Here is a 16733-nt window from a genome sequence, read left to right as displayed (position 1 = left end):
CGGCTTCAGGTTTGATGGCTGGGTTAAGGTTTCTAACGGGGGGTAGGGCTATCAATTGCTAGGGTTTGAAAGTAAGCTGAGCTGCATGTAAAATATGAACTTCATGAGTCAGCAGGGTTTTTTTTTCTTTGAATTTGGTCTTGTCAGGAAGGCTTGGTTTGATGGAGGACCCAAAATGCAGGAAAGCAGGGCAAGGTGAAGTGCAAAAAGGGATTCTGTCACGACGGGTGCGGTTTGGTGGAGGACCCAAATGAAGGAAGGAAAAATAGCCAGGCAAGGATGCAGTGGATGAAGCCAAAAAAGGGATTTTAATTTCTATAAAACAAAAGCAAGCTTCCAAATTACAAGGTAAACCAAAACATGGGAAGGACAACAAGGCAAAAACAGGCAACATGACACGAGTAAAGACAATGAACCGACCCAGACAGAAGGGAGACAGCAGACTAAATACACAAGACACTAACGACACAACAAGACACACCTGGGGCAAGACACAAGTGGCCGAGGGCACTGATTGGTTGACACGAGGAAGGGCGGGATTACACACTCAAGGAAAACAGAACCCAAACATGACAGGTCTTAAAATTAAATTAACTCAATTCACAAAGAAAACTAAGAAATACAAGAATTTAAATGATATAAATGCGAGTCATCACAAAATTAAAATGATACATGTAATAAAACAATTTAAAAATAAAACAAAATTGATAGAAATTAAAATAATTGAAATAACAAATAATGTGACACCATTTTTTAAACTGCAAAACATTTATATACAACAAGTCATAAAAACTATCTAATAAATACAAATTTATCTAACCCTAATCTTGCACGAGTGACGTGATGTAAGCCTTGCGTCGGGTGAAGGTCGTGAGGGTGACCTTGAAAGTCAGCACAGTTGTCACCTTAACAGTCAAGGTCACGCGCGGGCTACGTCGCTTCTTATCGCTTGCGATAAAACAACGTCAACGTTCTTATCTGTCGCGATAGCGTTAAGCAAATCTTATCGCCTTATCTGAAATCTCGTCTTCACTTTGGACGTCGTCCTCGCGTCTTCTGTCTGCTCAGCCAACCACCCAGAACGCATTCACTCTCATTTCGAACCTTCAGTTAAAAATAAAAAAAATTAAACTGTCATGGCGTATGAAGGACCAAAGTGCCACATATGATGATTTGCAGATGTGTCAAATTGCTGCAGTAAAAAAAAAAAAAATTATTAAATATTTTTTTTTATATATATATATTAAAAATAATAATAATAAAGAGCAATGATGATGACATTACCGAATGAACAATACTGAGCTCTTTAAGGAAGAAAGAAAAAAAATTGCTGCAGTATGGCGCCAACTACTGGCGAGGAGGGTTTACTTCATGTCAGATTTGGTTCCAGGTGAGACTTTCAAATTAGGGTTTGAAACAAGCGTTATGGTTTCAAAGTAGATTTCAAGTCAAGACTGGGCTTTGAGGTTTTGAAATCAAAGTTACGGCTTCCAAGTTTCAAACTAGGTTTAGGGTTTGAAAGGAGGTTTCAAACTTGGGCTAGGATGTCAGAGTCGGGTTTCGAACTAGGGTGAAGTTTTTTAAGTAGGGTTTCAAACTAGGTTTAGGGTTTCAAAGTAGGGTTTCAGACTAGAGTTAGAGTTCAAATTAGTGTTTCAAACAAGGGTTATGATTTTTGAGGTTGGGATTCAAGCCAGGGTTCCAAAGTAAGGTTTCAAGGAAATATTGGCTTTCAAGCCAGTGTTAGGAATTGATGGCATGGTTAAGGTTTTTAAACAAGCTTGAGATTGCCATTGATGTGACCATTCAAAGTGCAGGAAGAGTCTGGCCTTGTCTCGTCTTCTTTATTGGGGTCGAAGGTCAGCTCGGAGGCGTTAAAACGGCGTTCGCGCGCGCCAAGCGTCGAGACCAGCGCGGTGAACAAGCAACCTATCAACAAGGTAAAGCTCCACAAAAAACAACAAAACGATTTAAAAACAAAAAATCTCCTGCGTTTTACACGTTTGGGCTCGACTTTGCTGCCCTCTGGAGACTTACAGAAGAACTGCATGCTTTGCTGACAAAAAAAATCCTACTTTGAAACGCTAAATACACTTTTTTTTTGAAGAATCTTGAAAAAAATAAAGTTTTAGACACAAGTTTCTTCTTGTCAAAAAAACGACAACAAAAAATACAAGCTGATTTCATTACATTATGTACTTTATTATTTAAAAATAAGTATTCATTCTCTAAAGATTACATCTTGTTTTTTTTTTCAATTTCTGTAATAAGATAAAGACTTTTGCAGATGAGAATGTGTCTTGTTGCTGTGGTGTCGCTGCTTCTGCTCCAGTTCTGCAGCTCAACGCTGCAGTCGGACCCGATTGATGCCCCGCGCCAGACCAGTGAGTCACACTAACACCAGACCCAATTTTTTGTGTGTGTGTGTTTTTTCCCTGACCGGAAAAAAAAACTACTTTAAATCCTCTTAGGACAATGATAATAATTAAAAAAAAAAAAAAAAAAAAAAAAAAAAAAAAAAAGAGTTTATTCTTCTTTAAAAAGACAAATTTAGTTCTAGGAAAAATCCGAAATTCTTTATAAAAAAATATAACTTTGATATAAAATGAATATAAATTCCTGGAAAAAATGCAATAACATTTTTCAGTTGACTTTTTGACTAATGCAATTTTCTTGGGGCAAATGAGGGAGGGGCCTATTTTTGAACAGCACAAGTTGTATTGAAAAAAATGACTCAAATCAGAACAAATATTAGTTTGAGGAGAAAAAAAGTTCTACTTCATTTTTGACAAATCAACTTTATTCTTAAAAAAAGATACAATTTTCTTAATGTTCTTCAAAAAGTAAAAATAATGACGGTTCTTGAAAAATATAAGTGTGTTCAGAAAAAATATTCAATTTTGAAAAAAAATGCAGAAATATAAATTCTACAAATAAACCTGTCGGTGAAATTGGCAAAAAGTTTTTGTGTGTCTGTGTGTGAGAAGAAGCGCGGCTGAACGAGGCCCTGGGGGAGGTGGTCCCGCCCCTGGAAGCAGTCCGTGACCCCGCCCCCCAAGGCCCAGGCTCCTCCTCCTCCTCCTCCTCCTCCTCCTCCTCCTCCTCCTCCTCCTCCTCCTCCTCCTCCTCCTGGTCCACGGCCGACTTTGGCGAGCACGCCAACCTCAGGTGGGTCCCGTGGAACGGCTCCCTGCCCGACGGGGCGGTGGCCATCTTCAACGGCTACGCCGAGCGCACCGACTACGTGTGCAAGGTGAAGTGCGAGGCGGGCTTCTTCACGGGCGACGCCTGCCGCTACCCGTACGCCGACAAGGAATACGCGTCCACCGCCTTCCACGTGCTGGTCAACGTGGACCACTTTGAGTTCCTGGAGTGGAAGGAGGACTCGTACGGCTCGGTGCCATCGCACGCCGTCAGGACGTGCCGAGGCGTCGACATCTTCGTGGGCAAGAACAAGTACGGCCTCGGCAAGGTGGGCACCTGCAGCGATTGATGACATTACAGTCGTTACAACATGAATCTTATCAATTGGAACGTGACTTTTTTCTTTTTTTTTATAATGTGAAAGTTATCACGTTAAAATGTGAAATCTATCACGCTAAAACATAAAATCTAACACGAAATGTATCACATTACCATAAAATCTATTACATTATAACCATTATCAATTGGAACGTGATATTTTTTTTAATATTATGTGAAAGTTATCAACAAAGGTGTCAAATCCAGGTCCAGAAAATGAAAAAACCCTGCCACAGTTTGGCTTTAGCCTCAGGTGCTAGTTAGCTAGCTCCCTAGCTAGCTCCCATGGTGCTCATTTACCGGCTAGCTAGCACTAGTGGCTAAAGCTATAAACTGTAAAAAAAATAAAATTACATAAATTCATCCAAAGTAAAAAGCACTATGAAAACACACACAAACTGCTGAAACTATCATTCATACACCCACAACTACAAAAATGGATAAATACTGAAGTCTTCATACTGACGACAGAACTGAAATAAAAAAAAAGAACAGTAGATGCATTATAAACGACTTCACTATAAAACTTTCATACGGCAAGGACTGCCGGAACTGTCCAACATTACCAGAGGTGGCAAATTCAGGCCCAGAAAGTAAAAACCCTGCCACAGTTTGGCTTTAGCCTCAGGTGTTAGCAAGCTAGCTAGCTAGCTCCCATGGTGCTCGTTTACTTGCTAGGTGTCAGGATGGGGGAGCTTGAGGACCCAAATGCGGGAAGACACGGCGAGGAGGCAGAGGTTCAATAAAAAAAAAAAGGATTTTAATTACTACGAACAAAAGGTGATCTTCCAAATTGCAAGATAAACCAAAACTAGAACCAAAACATGAACCAAAACATGGTGAGGACACCAATGCAAAAACAGGCAGCATGACACGGTGGAAAAACAATGAACCGACACAGAAAGAGGGGAGACAGCAGACTAAATACACAGACACTAACGACACAACAAGACACACCTGGGGCAAGACACAAGTGGCTGAGGGCACTGATTGGTTGGCACGAGGAAGGGCGGGATTACACACTTAACAAGACCAAGGGAGACACACAAGGAAAACAGAATCCAAAACATGACACTAGGGGGCTCGGGAGCTAGGGAGCTAGGGAGCTAGGGAGCTAGGGAGCTAGGGAGCTAGCTAACAAGCTAACAAGCTAACACCTGAGGCTAAAGCCAAACTGTGGCAGGGTTTTTACTTTCTGGACCTGGATCTGCCACCTCTGGTTGTCAAGTTAAAATGTGAAACTTATCACGTCATAACGAGGAAAGTTATCGAATTTGAACGTGAAATTTGTCCCATTTTGACATGAAACACGATAAAATAATAATCCTAACACGTTATAATTTAAAATTTAGCATGTTGAAATGTGACTCACTCATGACTAAATTTTTCTTTTTAAAAAAACAAACAAAAAAACATAACCTAATCTTGACCAAAATTGAAGACGCGTTTTTGAAATGATGCCAAGTTGATTTTGTGCGAAGGTGGTGAGCCAGCACGAGGCCTTCTTCCTTCCGTGGGAGGGCGACGAGTACTGGTACAAGAGCTACCAGGTCCTGCGGGTCAACCCCGACGTGTACAGCCAGCACATCTCGCACGTGGACTACGCCGTGGACCGGATGGAGCTTTTCCACCAAGCGCCCGAGACCCTCAAGATGGCCAAAGTCACCAACCTGGAGTGCCACGCCGTGCGCAAGACGGTGACGCTGGACAAGACCAGCGCCAGCGAGAAGACCTGGGACACCGGCCGGGAGACCCGCAACGGCTCCGTGTCCACCATGAGGGCCAAGGTGCCCGTCCTGGGGCCCGGCAACGTGGACTTCACCGAGGAGCAGACGCTCACCTTCTCGGAGGGGACGAGCCTGCGGGAGGCGCTCAGCCACTCGGTCGGCGTGGAGCTCCTGGTGCCGCCCAACTTCTCGTGCGCCGTCAGGATGGACGGACGCAAGACCCGGGCCGACATCCCCTTCACGGCGCGGCTGAGTCGCACCAACCACGACGGGGACACGCGCTGGACCTCAATCGCGGGCACCTACGACGGCGTCAGCGTGGGCGAGATCGACGCCGTGGTGGAGCGATGCCAGCCCGTGGCCGACGCCGCGCCGTGCCACTTCTTGAAAAAATAAAATCTTTTCACGAATGTGCCTGTGTGGTGCTTGTGTTGTGTTTAGGCCAAAGTGTGGTGGGCGAGCTCCCTCTAGTGGTCAATGAATCACTATCGAAAAGTTCAGTTGTATTGAACTTTTGATACGGTTTGTTGTTTATCAACTTACAATTAAAAAAACGTTCATGTTAACGGGACTTGCTCCATTTATGCTAAAACATATTTTGGACGTAATATTATACACTTGTGCAGATTTCTCTTGTAATATTTTGATTTTATTCTTGTTACATTATTATAACAATACAATAAAAAATTAAGATAATGTTGAGCTTTTATCTCATAATATCACATTATTGTTTTGGAATTTAAATGTTTTAGTTCCCATAAAATTAAATTACAATTTATTCCTGAAAAGTTGTAAAGTTGTTGCTTATAATATTGTGACATGCTCTCATAAGTTTCAACTATTTATCATGTAGTAGCACATCTTTATTTTTGTTTCATTTGGAATGAATTTCATTTGAAAATTGCGACAGTTTCGCTTAGCAACGTGAAATTTGGTAAGCATGTCCACCCTGAGTCGACCCACAACAAAAAGTCGCAGGAAGCTCTGCTGCAGCACAGGAAGTTCGCGATTTGGGTTTGAATGTCCCTGAATAACCGAACTGCTGTGAATACGTCAGCATTATTTGCTTCTGCAAGACGTCAATGTTTTACGCAGCTCATTGCATTGAGATGTTGTAGTTCTCAGGTCGCCACGCCAGGTGTCGCGGTGTGCTAGTAGAACGAAAGCAGGCTCGTATTTATTGACGAAGAAGAAAACGAGGCAGCAACACAAAACGAGACTTTTCGCGAATATAATTTAATATATAAATATTGCTCATGTAATATTCCAAATATATTTCACTAGCCACATGTTGTCTTGGCTTCTCGCAGCTCAAAGTCGCTCGATTATTGTTTGTTGGAAAGTTTAATCGAAGTAGCCAGCAAAGAAACGACATGCTAACCCTTGGTTGCTAACCGGACAAGGGGTCAAAACAGTCACACTGTTAAACCAAAATGATGTTTTTGCTAACGTTCGACGTCTTTTATTCGACTTTGTCATCGGCCGAATGATAAAGCGCTTGCTCGTTGGCATATTTACGTGCCTTTGTTTCACTTTGCGCCAGCCACGCCGATACTTTCTGACCATGCAACGTTTTTTGACGAGAACTGTCAGCCGGCTTTGGCTGCGCGAGCCGATCGCGGCGGCGATGAGCTCCGAAACACAAGCGCACACTCGAGGTCGACGAAGGATGGTAAGTTTGGAGATGTGTCTTGTGTCTTCTGTCCGATGTCGCCCCAAAACTCCACATTGGGATGAAATCAAACACAATAACACGCATAATTCTCAGTCAGAACGAAACTCCGCTCGAAAAGTGGTCTTTTAAATAATTGCCTGAGCGTTTTGTTCAGCCAAATGTCAAAAAGCATAAATGAAGACTTCTGTTCTTTAAAAGCAGAGACTGCTTGCCAATCGGCATAAACTTCATAACCTCACTTCGTTTAATTAGCATGTTTACCCCGCTTGCAATGTATGTGGGCTCAAGACAACCCAGAAATGTTGAAATGCAGAACGTGACACTTGATCATTTAAAAAATGTTAAGTATAAGAACCGGAATATCTAATAACACTCTTTTATTCTTTTCATTCATTCTTATGTTTCTCATAAGTTTATGACTATAAAATACTATTTACACACACAAAAAAATGACTTCTCTTCTCATAAAAGTGTGACTCGATTCTTAAAAATAAAAAAAACTTTTCTGCACATGAAGTTACAACTGAAATATATTTCTAAACCATATATCCAAGTTGTACTGAGGAAGCAAAGAATCATTTGGACACAGGACGAGTAAGGTGGAAGTTTTAGAAGGACAAATAAATGAGGATACTATTCATAAGTAGCACGGATTTGTGTGCAGAATAACATTTTGTGCGAGTCACACAATGATAAGAGTTCATTTATCACACACAACAAATACACAAAGAAACACACACAGCAACCACGACAATGGATACAATGGTGCCTGCCTTGGCGGAGGCCGCATGGGTGCCAGGAGCGAACCTCTCTGGATGCTTCTGGAAAGATGCCTTGCGTCATTTGGCTCCTAATGGAACGTAGAAAAAAAAAATAGAAAAGATTGTGAGCGGGGGTACAACATTGTTGAAACACAGTAAAGTTGCAAATTTCCCGTACTTCCCTTAAAAAAACAAAACCTAAATGACTTATCTTGTTAATACTATATTATTACCCCCCCCCCCCCCAATAAATTAATAATACACTTATTGTATAATAACTTTTAAAACATTTCTCAATTCTCACAAAATGTCACCACTTCCCAATGCAGCCTTTTCCCCCCCCCGAAATATTCACTGATCAATTCTTCGTTCGGTGCACTTCAGGTGGTGGGCCTGGGTAACCCGGGCATGGAGGGCACCCGGCACAGCGTGGGCATGGCGGTGGTGGGCGCGCTGGCTGCCCATCTGGGCCTGGGTGAGCGTTGGCGTAGCGACAGGCAGCTTTGCGGCGAGGTGCTGGTGGCGGACGCACGCCGCCTGGTGCTGCTGCGCCCCCGCGTGCTGATGAACATCAACGGCGTGGCGGTGGCCAAAGCGGGTAACAAAGCCGCCGCGGCGGAGCAGCCCGATGCGAGCGGACTGTAACGTGTTCCCCCTCTGTTTAGCCAGCAAGTATGGCATCCGACCTGAGGACATCCTGCTGGTCCACGACGACATGGATAGACCTTTAGGAAAGGTCGCCATCAAACACGGGGGAAGCGCCAGGTTGGTCCCGAAAATCGTTTTTGATTACAAAAAAAAGTCACTTCTTTAACAAATGAACAAATGAAATGACTGTTTAACAGTTGACATACTTTTGCCCACATAAGCTTACATAACATAAACTTGATTCTTAAAAAAAAATCAACATAGTGACTAAAAATATGGCATTATTTTCAAAAGTATGCCTTTTTATTATTAAAAAATGGTTATATTACAACTTTCCCATAATATTGGAATTTGTTTATATTCTACTATTTTCAACTCAACTTTCTTTATAAAGCATGTATCGCTTTAACTAGACTAAGTGCAATTTCTGCAGAAATTGCGTGGGAATGCTGTGATCAGAATGCTAATTATGCTGAATGTTAAAACTGAATGAAAGTATTAATTGTAGTTGAAAGATAAATTAATAAAAAGAACACTTGAAACCGTGAGGCGTGAATTTTTGAAGCATGTTGAAATTTATATGAAAAAGTGTTATCTGAAAGTACCCTCCATTCATTTAGATGGAAAAATGGAACAAATGATAATAAATGAATGCAAAAAAGAAATCCACTCAATAGCGACACCTAGGCATGCAGTACCCTCCATTCATTTAGATGGAAAACTGGAACTCATGATAGTCAGTGGGAATACATTTATATCCCTCAGCATAATTGTCATGGATATATTTGCAATGTACAGTGGGAGGTGGGATTCGAACCCGTGACCTCCTGGTTAGTGGACAATGCAATTTACCAAGTGTGCCACTGAGCAAAGACAGCTGGCAATGATGGTCAGTCGTATGTATGGAAGTGGGCGTGGAAAGTGGGACTTCAACGTCAATCCAATTGAAAATGAAAAGTTGATATTTAACGTTAAATTGTGCGAGTCCTGTACTTCCAGCATTCCCGCAATTATTTAATTGTATTATTTAGTAAATGAGTTGTCCCCTCAAAATGACTCAACACAGCCATTAATGTCTACATTGAATGTGAAAAGGTATTTGGTCATGTTAAGATTTATTGTCTATTTTGTGTGGAAAAACTGATTGGTTCTTCCCCTGAACAGAGGTCACAACGGCGTCCGGTCCTGCATGGACTGCCTTCGCACAGACGTGAGTCATTATTTTCTTACGGGTCGCTCTAGCTACGATCTCACTTGGTTCCGTCCTTTTTGTTCTCGTCCCCGTCCTCAGGTGATGCTCAGGCTATGGGTGGGCATCGGGCGCCCGGCGGGGAAGATTTCCGTGGAGCGCCACGTCCTGGGCCGCTTCGGTGCCGAGGAGCGGAACGCTCTGGACTCGGTTCTGGTTCAGAGTGTTGACATCCTGATGGCTCAGCTCCAAGACCAAGAAGAAGAAAGCTGCTCCTCATCCTCCTCGCCAGCAGGGGGCACACAAGCCAAAGTGGCCAACATGGAACCTCTACAGATACATACATAGCATAAGGTGGCTAGCTATTTAGCATCTGAAGCTAAAGAGCAACCGAATGAAACACAAATTGACAATGACTTGACATCTACGACTATCTTGAACAGAACATTTGCCCCAATGTTTTTTTCCCAACAAATGTCAAGCTATGCTGGCTACAGCAGTCACAAGTGATAAATTTATATATTCATGAAACTGTTGAAGATCCGCCAACAGGAAGTGGCCACTTACCAAAATAAAGTCAGAGCTTAACATGAGGTGATGTCCCAACACTCACATATAACCTTTGTTAGGATTTCATATGCTGTGTACTTTACAATCACGTGCTACTTTATGGAGAGAGAGAAACGCCACCACAATACTGACAACATCCATTTTGTTGAAAGAAAAAGGTGCTGAATTTAAAAATATATTTTCAATAAATGTTGGACAAAAAATGATCTTTTGTGTATTTTTCATCTCAATTAACTTTTAAGAAGCTATAGGTGAATAAATACGTTAAGAGTTAAAAATAGGTTTTAGGGGGGGTCCTTTGACTATTTTAAGCGTTTTAGCTGTAAATATTCTGAAACTTCGCAACTCGCCTCAGCTGCTTGTTCTTTTTGCTGATCATCAGTTGGGTGACGTCACACTGAAGAAAGCATGGTGCCGTGTCTGTCAACTGTTGTGTCTTTAAGAGGGTCGACGTCGACCCCACCCACCCTCCACCCCCCCCCACGCATCACTTCTCCCCTCACACCAACCACAACGACCATTTATCACCCCCCATATCGCGTGTGCGGCAGAAACGTGAGGAGTACCATGCTCGGACTGGTCCGGTACTACTCACGAGCAGGACCCGAGTGTCGGCGGGTTTGCCGCCGCGGTGTCAAGAGACCCATTCGGATCGAGGACCGACTTCCAACTGAGACTCGAGCCCGCCTGAGGGCTGCGGACGGCGGGAAAAGAAAGCGTATCGCGTCGGCAAGGTCGGACCGGAACATTTACTTTTTGATTTGTATTTTTTTTTTTTTCATTCGGAATGAGTCGACTGGGCTTCCTGCATGTTCTTCTCGTCCTGTGGGCTCTCGCGGCTGATTGTCCAAACGCAATTCTCGTGGAAATGTTCTCAAAGCCAACGCGAGAATTGTGCGTGGACATCTGTTGCTGGCCGCTCGTGCACGACAGCCCCCACTCCTTTGCACGGCCGCGTGCACGCGCCTTGCTTTAATCGCACTTTTTCCATTCTACTCGATTTTACTTCACTTTTTGCATGCAAAACTAATATAAGGCTTTTTTTTTCTTCTTTTATGCTTGTAATTTGTCTTTGGAATAAACTTATGTAGGACTAAAGAATGACGGGTGAGTAAATTTGTTACAGCCACTGTGCTCTTTTCTCGGGGGATTAAAAATTAGCATAATTCTTGAGGAATGTATCATTTTCATCCCTTTGAGGGGTTCCAGAGGCACACAAGAGGTGACATTAGAAAAAAAAAAAGTGCGTATTTTAGCAGCAGAACTTTGTAATAACTATTTTTTTTGATCAGGTTATTGAATTAGAACGGGTTCGTCAATCAAGAGTGTTGGGTCGTGCCAGGAGGCCTTTGTCTTCGCCACCCATGTGATCCCCACGCAAAGGCCAAGGTCAAACTGACTTTGCTTCTGAGACCCCCCCCCCCCCCCCCCACACACACACACACTTCATGGTGTCATCCCATGTCCTCCATCAAACTATCCCACCCGCTTTGTTCTCCCGTCGTCATGGAGACTGACCAAGTTAAACCCTGAGAACCTCGAGATGTCACTGTAAAATCGCAACAAATCAAAATGGCCGACCTCGTGTGTGTGTGTTTTCAGGAACAGTTTCTTGAGACTGAGGGCTGAAATTTTCTTCTTTCACTTCAAACCAAAATGGCTGACTTATTTTGCATTTCTGGGCATGGCTTCTTCTTTTTGGGTGGGTCTCCTCATGACAGAAATTGCAGCAACATTTTATTTTGCTAAGTGAAACTTGCTTTGGGTGCTTAATTGTCACAATTCCTTAAGTGAGAGAATCACCTTAAAATGGCCGCTTTGAAACAAAATTTTCCCAAAATGTCAACACACAAAGGATTGCCGGACTCTTTTTGTGTCCAGGGGTCTTTTCAGACCTCCCTTGTGACCCCCGCCATGACAAGCATCAGTAGCAAATTTGCACGTCAAAGAAGCTAAGCCACAAGGAAGAGAGAAAAAAAAAAAAGGGAGGGGGGGTGTTTGTCCTCACAGATGTGGAAGGCGGGAGGGACTGGCGGGGAGCAGGGGAGGGAAAATGGAGATTAGGACAAAGATTTTTGTATTAATTGGAACGGGATGTAGTTCAGATGGGGGGAGGCAGTGAGGGTGTAGCGACTACCTACACAACTTAACACAAATACACAACTACTACACACCAACACTACAGATCGACACAACCGCAGTACACAACACCTCCGCTACACAATTCTTATCTTCATACAAAAACAGAACCCAACACAGTACTGTGATTTTCTAAGTGGTTAATAGGGCGCCATCTGGTGGCCTCGTCTTAAAGCATTTCAAGCTTGCTTCACCGCCCCGCCAAAATAAAACACAAACTGCTGTTTTTCCATTTGATGAAAATATGCAAATATACGTTTATGAACTCCTCCGCGTTGAGAGGAACCAGTTGAGGTGGCTCGGGCATCTGGTTCGGATGCCTCCTGGACGCCAACCCCGGCCGGGCATGTCCTACCGGCGGGAGGCCCCGGGGACGACCCATGACACGCTGGAGAGACTACGTCTCTCGACCGGCCTGGGAACGCCTTGGGATCCCGTCGGAGGAGGTGGCTGAAGTGGCTGGGAAGAGGAAGAGGGAGAGGGAAGTCTGGGCTTCCCTGCTAAAGCTGCTGCCCCCGCGACCCGACCCCAAATAAGCGGAATTGAAGACGGGAACGGAACAGAACGTTTATGAACTTTTTTTTTTTTTGGGCTGTTCCTAATAATTTGATCCTCTCGTCTCTATAGAGTGGCCAAAAGATTAGGAACAGCAATCAGTGTAGTGTGATACAGTACAATTGGAAAAACTGAACATTTTTGAAAAGGCACCAATATATATTTTTTTGTAATGAATATCATTACATGGCGTACTTAATAAAGTGTCCACATGGTGATATTTTCCATATTAGTTGCGTTATGTACACAATACTGCATGTTTAGGAAAAATGAAATCATTTTCTCCAGAGGTGTTCCTTTCCTTTTGTAACAAAAATATGCAATCCTCAAAACAAAACAAAAAGCTGAAAAATGCCACATTTCTGGCTTTTCAAAAAGATACTTCAAGTTGTAGCTGTCGAAACATCTTGGACTTCCTGCGTCCTGACACATTTTCTCACAAGTAGGACTAAAAATGTCTTATTTTCTCTTTTAGTACTAATTTGTGATGTTTAAAAATAAATAAAATAAAACCGGGAGTCCCCAGGGGGGGGGAACGCGGTGCTCCAAACCTGTGCGGTATCGGCCGTCACAACAAGAAGTCGATCTTGGCCGGCACGCTTTTGCAGCCGCTGGTGGAAAAGTAGTGTCCCGGCGACGGTTTGTACGTCATGCCGGCCGCCACGGCCCGCGCCACGTCGTGCCGGCTGCAGGCGCCGCGCTGGCACAGCTGGGCTCGCGCGCATCGCTCCACGTGGCGCCGGCAGAGCGGCAGGAAGGGCACGAAGGCGGTCACCAGCTTCTGACGGATGATGGAGGAGTTGTAGAAGCCACCTGGTACGAAGTACACTGGTCCGTTGACATATTCGAGGAAAAAGTCGTTTGCTCACGTCTCATCATTTCAAAGCATACTGACAAAATTATGATTGATCCGGAAAGCCCCCCGTATTCAAGAAACAAACAAACAAAATGGCGTCTCTCACTGGTTGGATTGCCGTAGACGGTCTGAGCGATGGCGTCCTGCAGCTCGGCCGACGTCATCTCGTCCCGGTCCCGCCCGGCCTCACGTTGCTCCAGGGCCGCCTTGTTGATCACCTCCTCGCCCGTTATGCTATGCACACACAAACACACAAATCAAACCTTTTTCTAACACAATCTACCCGGCCACCAATTCTGCCTAGCAACAAGTGGCCCTTTACTACATTAAATGGGTGGCGAGAGCGTTTATTGCCACTGAAGACGGTGAGCGGTCACCTGATGAAGATGTAGATGGCCTTGCGGTAGTTGGTTTGAAAGACCACGTGGGAGGTGCCCAGGAAAGGCTCCAGAACGTCCAGTAGCCCGGGCGCCATTTTGTCCATCTCGTCGAAGATGAAGACGGAGTGGGCGCACTCGGTCAAGTTGCCCTGGACCCAAGATTTCAGCTGCTCCTGGACAACAACAGCCCACACACGCATTTGATGTCTCTTTTAAACTTTTATTGCAATTATTTTATTGAAGTCATTTTTTGCCAACTTAAAATTGTCATTTGTAACTCAGAACATATAATCGCCACAAACTACAACCACAATAGTGAACATTTCTGAAGAACAATTTAATTTATATCATGGTGAATTTAAAAACATATACTGTAGTTTAAAATCATGTATTTTTTTAATTACAATTTATATGAAAAAAAAACCATTTAAATAATGTTATTTAATTTATATTCGCATATCCAACATAATATTTTAAGTTGAAATAAAATTTGCTTATTCAAAAAATGATCATTGAAATCTGTTCAATTTTTAAATGCACATTTAAATTAGTTGAAACATTTAATTGTAATTTATTTATGATAAATTTCAATTAGTTATTAGTTTAAATTTACAACTGTGTTTGCGCATTTAAAAACGTTGAAATTACGTACCCCATTTTTAAACATATTTGCATTAATGCAATGTTAGCATTAATTACCTTTGCTTTAATTTATATTAGTATAACCACAGTGAAATATATATCCAAAATGACAAAAAAATAGTTAAATGGAGTCTCACTTAAAAAAAAGTTACAATTTTAAAATGTACATTTATATAGGTTAAAATAGCTTATATACATAAATGTGATCATGTAATTTTTAAATGTACATTTGTTTTTATAAAATTACTTAACCAAATGAATATGAATTTTTTAAAATGTATAATTTGAATTCATTTGGTAAAAAAAATTCAATTTTCATTTAAATTAGTTTAAAAGACTTTGCTAATAAAATGACTATTTAATATATGAATGTAAATTTAAACATGCTAAAATGACTTAAATTAATTTGTTATATTGTAAGTGGACATTCAAATTATTATTATTTGTTTAAAATGTATTTAGTTTATGAAATAAAAATAAAAATATATTATTAGTAACCACAATTAACACACTTAACTTCCTATGCACTTTAGTTAAAACATTTTGCAATCAATATAAATTGTTACATTTCCAATAAAAGAGGAGAACATCAAATATTTATCCAATTTTGTTGTCAACCGTGTACTCACAATTGCCTCGAAAGCAAAAAAATGTGAAGTCATCTTCCTACCCGCTGCAGCTGCACGTGTCCGCCGGCGGGGAAATGCAACGTGGGGATGAACTGGTGGACGAAGGGGCTGCTCATGGCCGAGCCGTACAGGTGCCGCGCCAGCATGCCGACGACCAGCGTCTTGCCCGTGCCCGACGAGCCGTGAAGGGACAGCACCAGCGGCCTCTCGGGCGCCTTGTCGGCCACGAAGCGCGCCACCTCCTCGGAGAACACTTCCTGGGCCAGGTGCTGCCCATACACATTCTTGTACAGGTCCCACTCCAACTCTGACACACAAAGTGGCATTCAGGTCTTAGATTTACTAATACAGCAATATTTCAACATGGAAAACATCTCATCGATGTTGCGTTGATTCATTATTATCATTACTTTTATTTCTTCACCCCTTTTCGATTTATCAGCTGTATCAAGGTTATCAGAAGACATTTAAGACCTTTGAATTTTTTTAGAGTCCAACCGATTCATCCGTTGACCGATTTTAGCCCTTTTTAAAATAATTGCCATTGGTTTTGCCAAAGAAACTCTATATTAGTCATTTGTCATTAAACAGTAAACCCATGAGAAATGATCGTCCTTAAACAATGTGTCCAATACATTTCACATTTCATTTTGAAACGGCTGAAAACAACTTTTGATTTTGTAATCTATCAAATTGACTATTATTTGTTCCATAAACATGATTTTCATGCCGTGTCAGAAAACGGGAAAATGTTGCAGGGGAGAACTACTTTTTCGAGATGAAACTCTTCAACTCACTTCATCATGGTTCATTGTTGCCAAAATAATACAGAGGCACTAGCTGGCAGCCTCTTAAAGCAGCTCCCATTTGTCCATTATTTGTACTTTTGCACCTTTGTGGGCATGTGTCCTTAACAATTTTACGTATTAGCAAGGTTAGCTCGCTCTCTTCCACACACACACAAATCCAATAGCTTTACCCGGCTAAGCTAACCCCGGAAGCGCTTCTCTACCTCTGACGTTGGGTCTAAAGTCGCAGTCGCAGCTGTCGGCGATGGAGCAATATAATGTCTGGAACACGCAGAGGGCCGGCGCGCAAACATACAAAAGCAGCAAAAGAGTAAACATTTTCCGTTTGTTTGGGAGTTTAGTTTTAGCCAGAGCCCCACGCCATTTGCGTGCCCAGCTACTGACAGTAGCCAGCCAGCCAGCCAGCCAGCCAGCGCGTCCAGTTGTTTGACTTCCTGGATGACGTCATGTCACATGGCCAGCACGCAAGATTGTGACATCATTACGACGTCCACTCTAAGTTTAATTATAACAAGGCCAACCCGCTCTTTCAGGTCCTGTCGGGGAATTAGCTCAAATGGTAGAGCGCTCGCTTAGCATGCGAGAAGTAGCGGGATCGATGCCCGCATTCTCCAAATTTTTGCATTTTTTT

The 16733-nt window shown here is 42.6% G+C and overlaps 2 protein-coding genes and 1 pseudogene across 5 annotated transcripts; 2 read left to right on the top strand and 1 right to left on the bottom strand.

Annotated features, from left to right (window-relative positions):
- Positions 1–1359: 1359 nt before the first annotated feature.
- On the top strand, positions 1360–5645 carry LOC147173249 (natterin-3 pseudogene; annotated as a pseudogene). The gene is made up of 5 exons (XR_015094819.1): positions 1360–1390; positions 1818–1940; positions 2288–2384; positions 2988–3472; positions 5004–5645. The product of XR_015094819.1 is annotated as a natterin-3 pseudogene (transcript).
- Positions 5646–6431: 786 nt separating this feature from the next.
- On the top strand, positions 6432–10298 carry ptrh1 (peptidyl-tRNA hydrolase 1 homolog). The gene is made up of 5 exons (XM_086075365.1): positions 6432–6921; positions 8070–8283; positions 8351–8450; positions 9498–9543; positions 9625–10298. Exons 1-5 carry the CDS (start codon positions 6736–6738, stop codon positions 9868–9870), a joined length of 792 nt encoding a protein of 263 aa, XP_085931491.1. The 5' UTR covers positions 6432–6735; the 3' UTR covers positions 9871–10298.
- tor2a (torsin family 2, member A) lies at positions 8056–16521 on the bottom strand. Of its 3 annotated transcripts, XM_086075347.1 has the most exons (6): positions 16306–16521; positions 15335–15600; positions 14020–14195; positions 13749–13876; positions 13338–13614; positions 8056–9852 (listed from the first exon to the last, which is right to left on the bottom strand). In XM_086075347.1, the coding sequence occupies exons 1-5, from the start codon at positions 16418–16420 to the stop codon at positions 13355–13357; spliced, it is 945 nt and encodes a 314-aa protein (XP_085931473.1). In that variant the 5' UTR covers positions 16421–16521; the 3' UTR covers positions 8056–9852; positions 13338–13354. The 3 variants fall into 3 exon arrangements, with proteins under 3 accessions (XP_085931473.1, XP_085931472.1, XP_085931474.1); XM_086075346.1 differs by lacking the exon at positions 8056–9852 and having other exon boundaries at positions 12488–13614; XM_086075348.1 differs by lacking the exon at positions 8056–9852 and having other exon boundaries at positions 12488–13599.
- Between the last annotated feature and the right edge of the window lie 212 nt (positions 16522–16733).

This window comes from Leptonotus elevatus, chromosome 5, assembly GCF_054856555.1.
Source record: "Leptonotus elevatus isolate MCC_2025b chromosome 5, RoL_Lele_1.0, whole genome shotgun sequence".
Taxonomy (NCBI): domain Eukaryota; kingdom Metazoa; phylum Chordata; class Actinopteri; order Syngnathiformes; family Syngnathidae; genus Leptonotus; species Leptonotus elevatus.
Note: the sequence above shows the minus strand (reverse complement) of the source record. Positions and strands in the feature narration are given on the sequence as shown.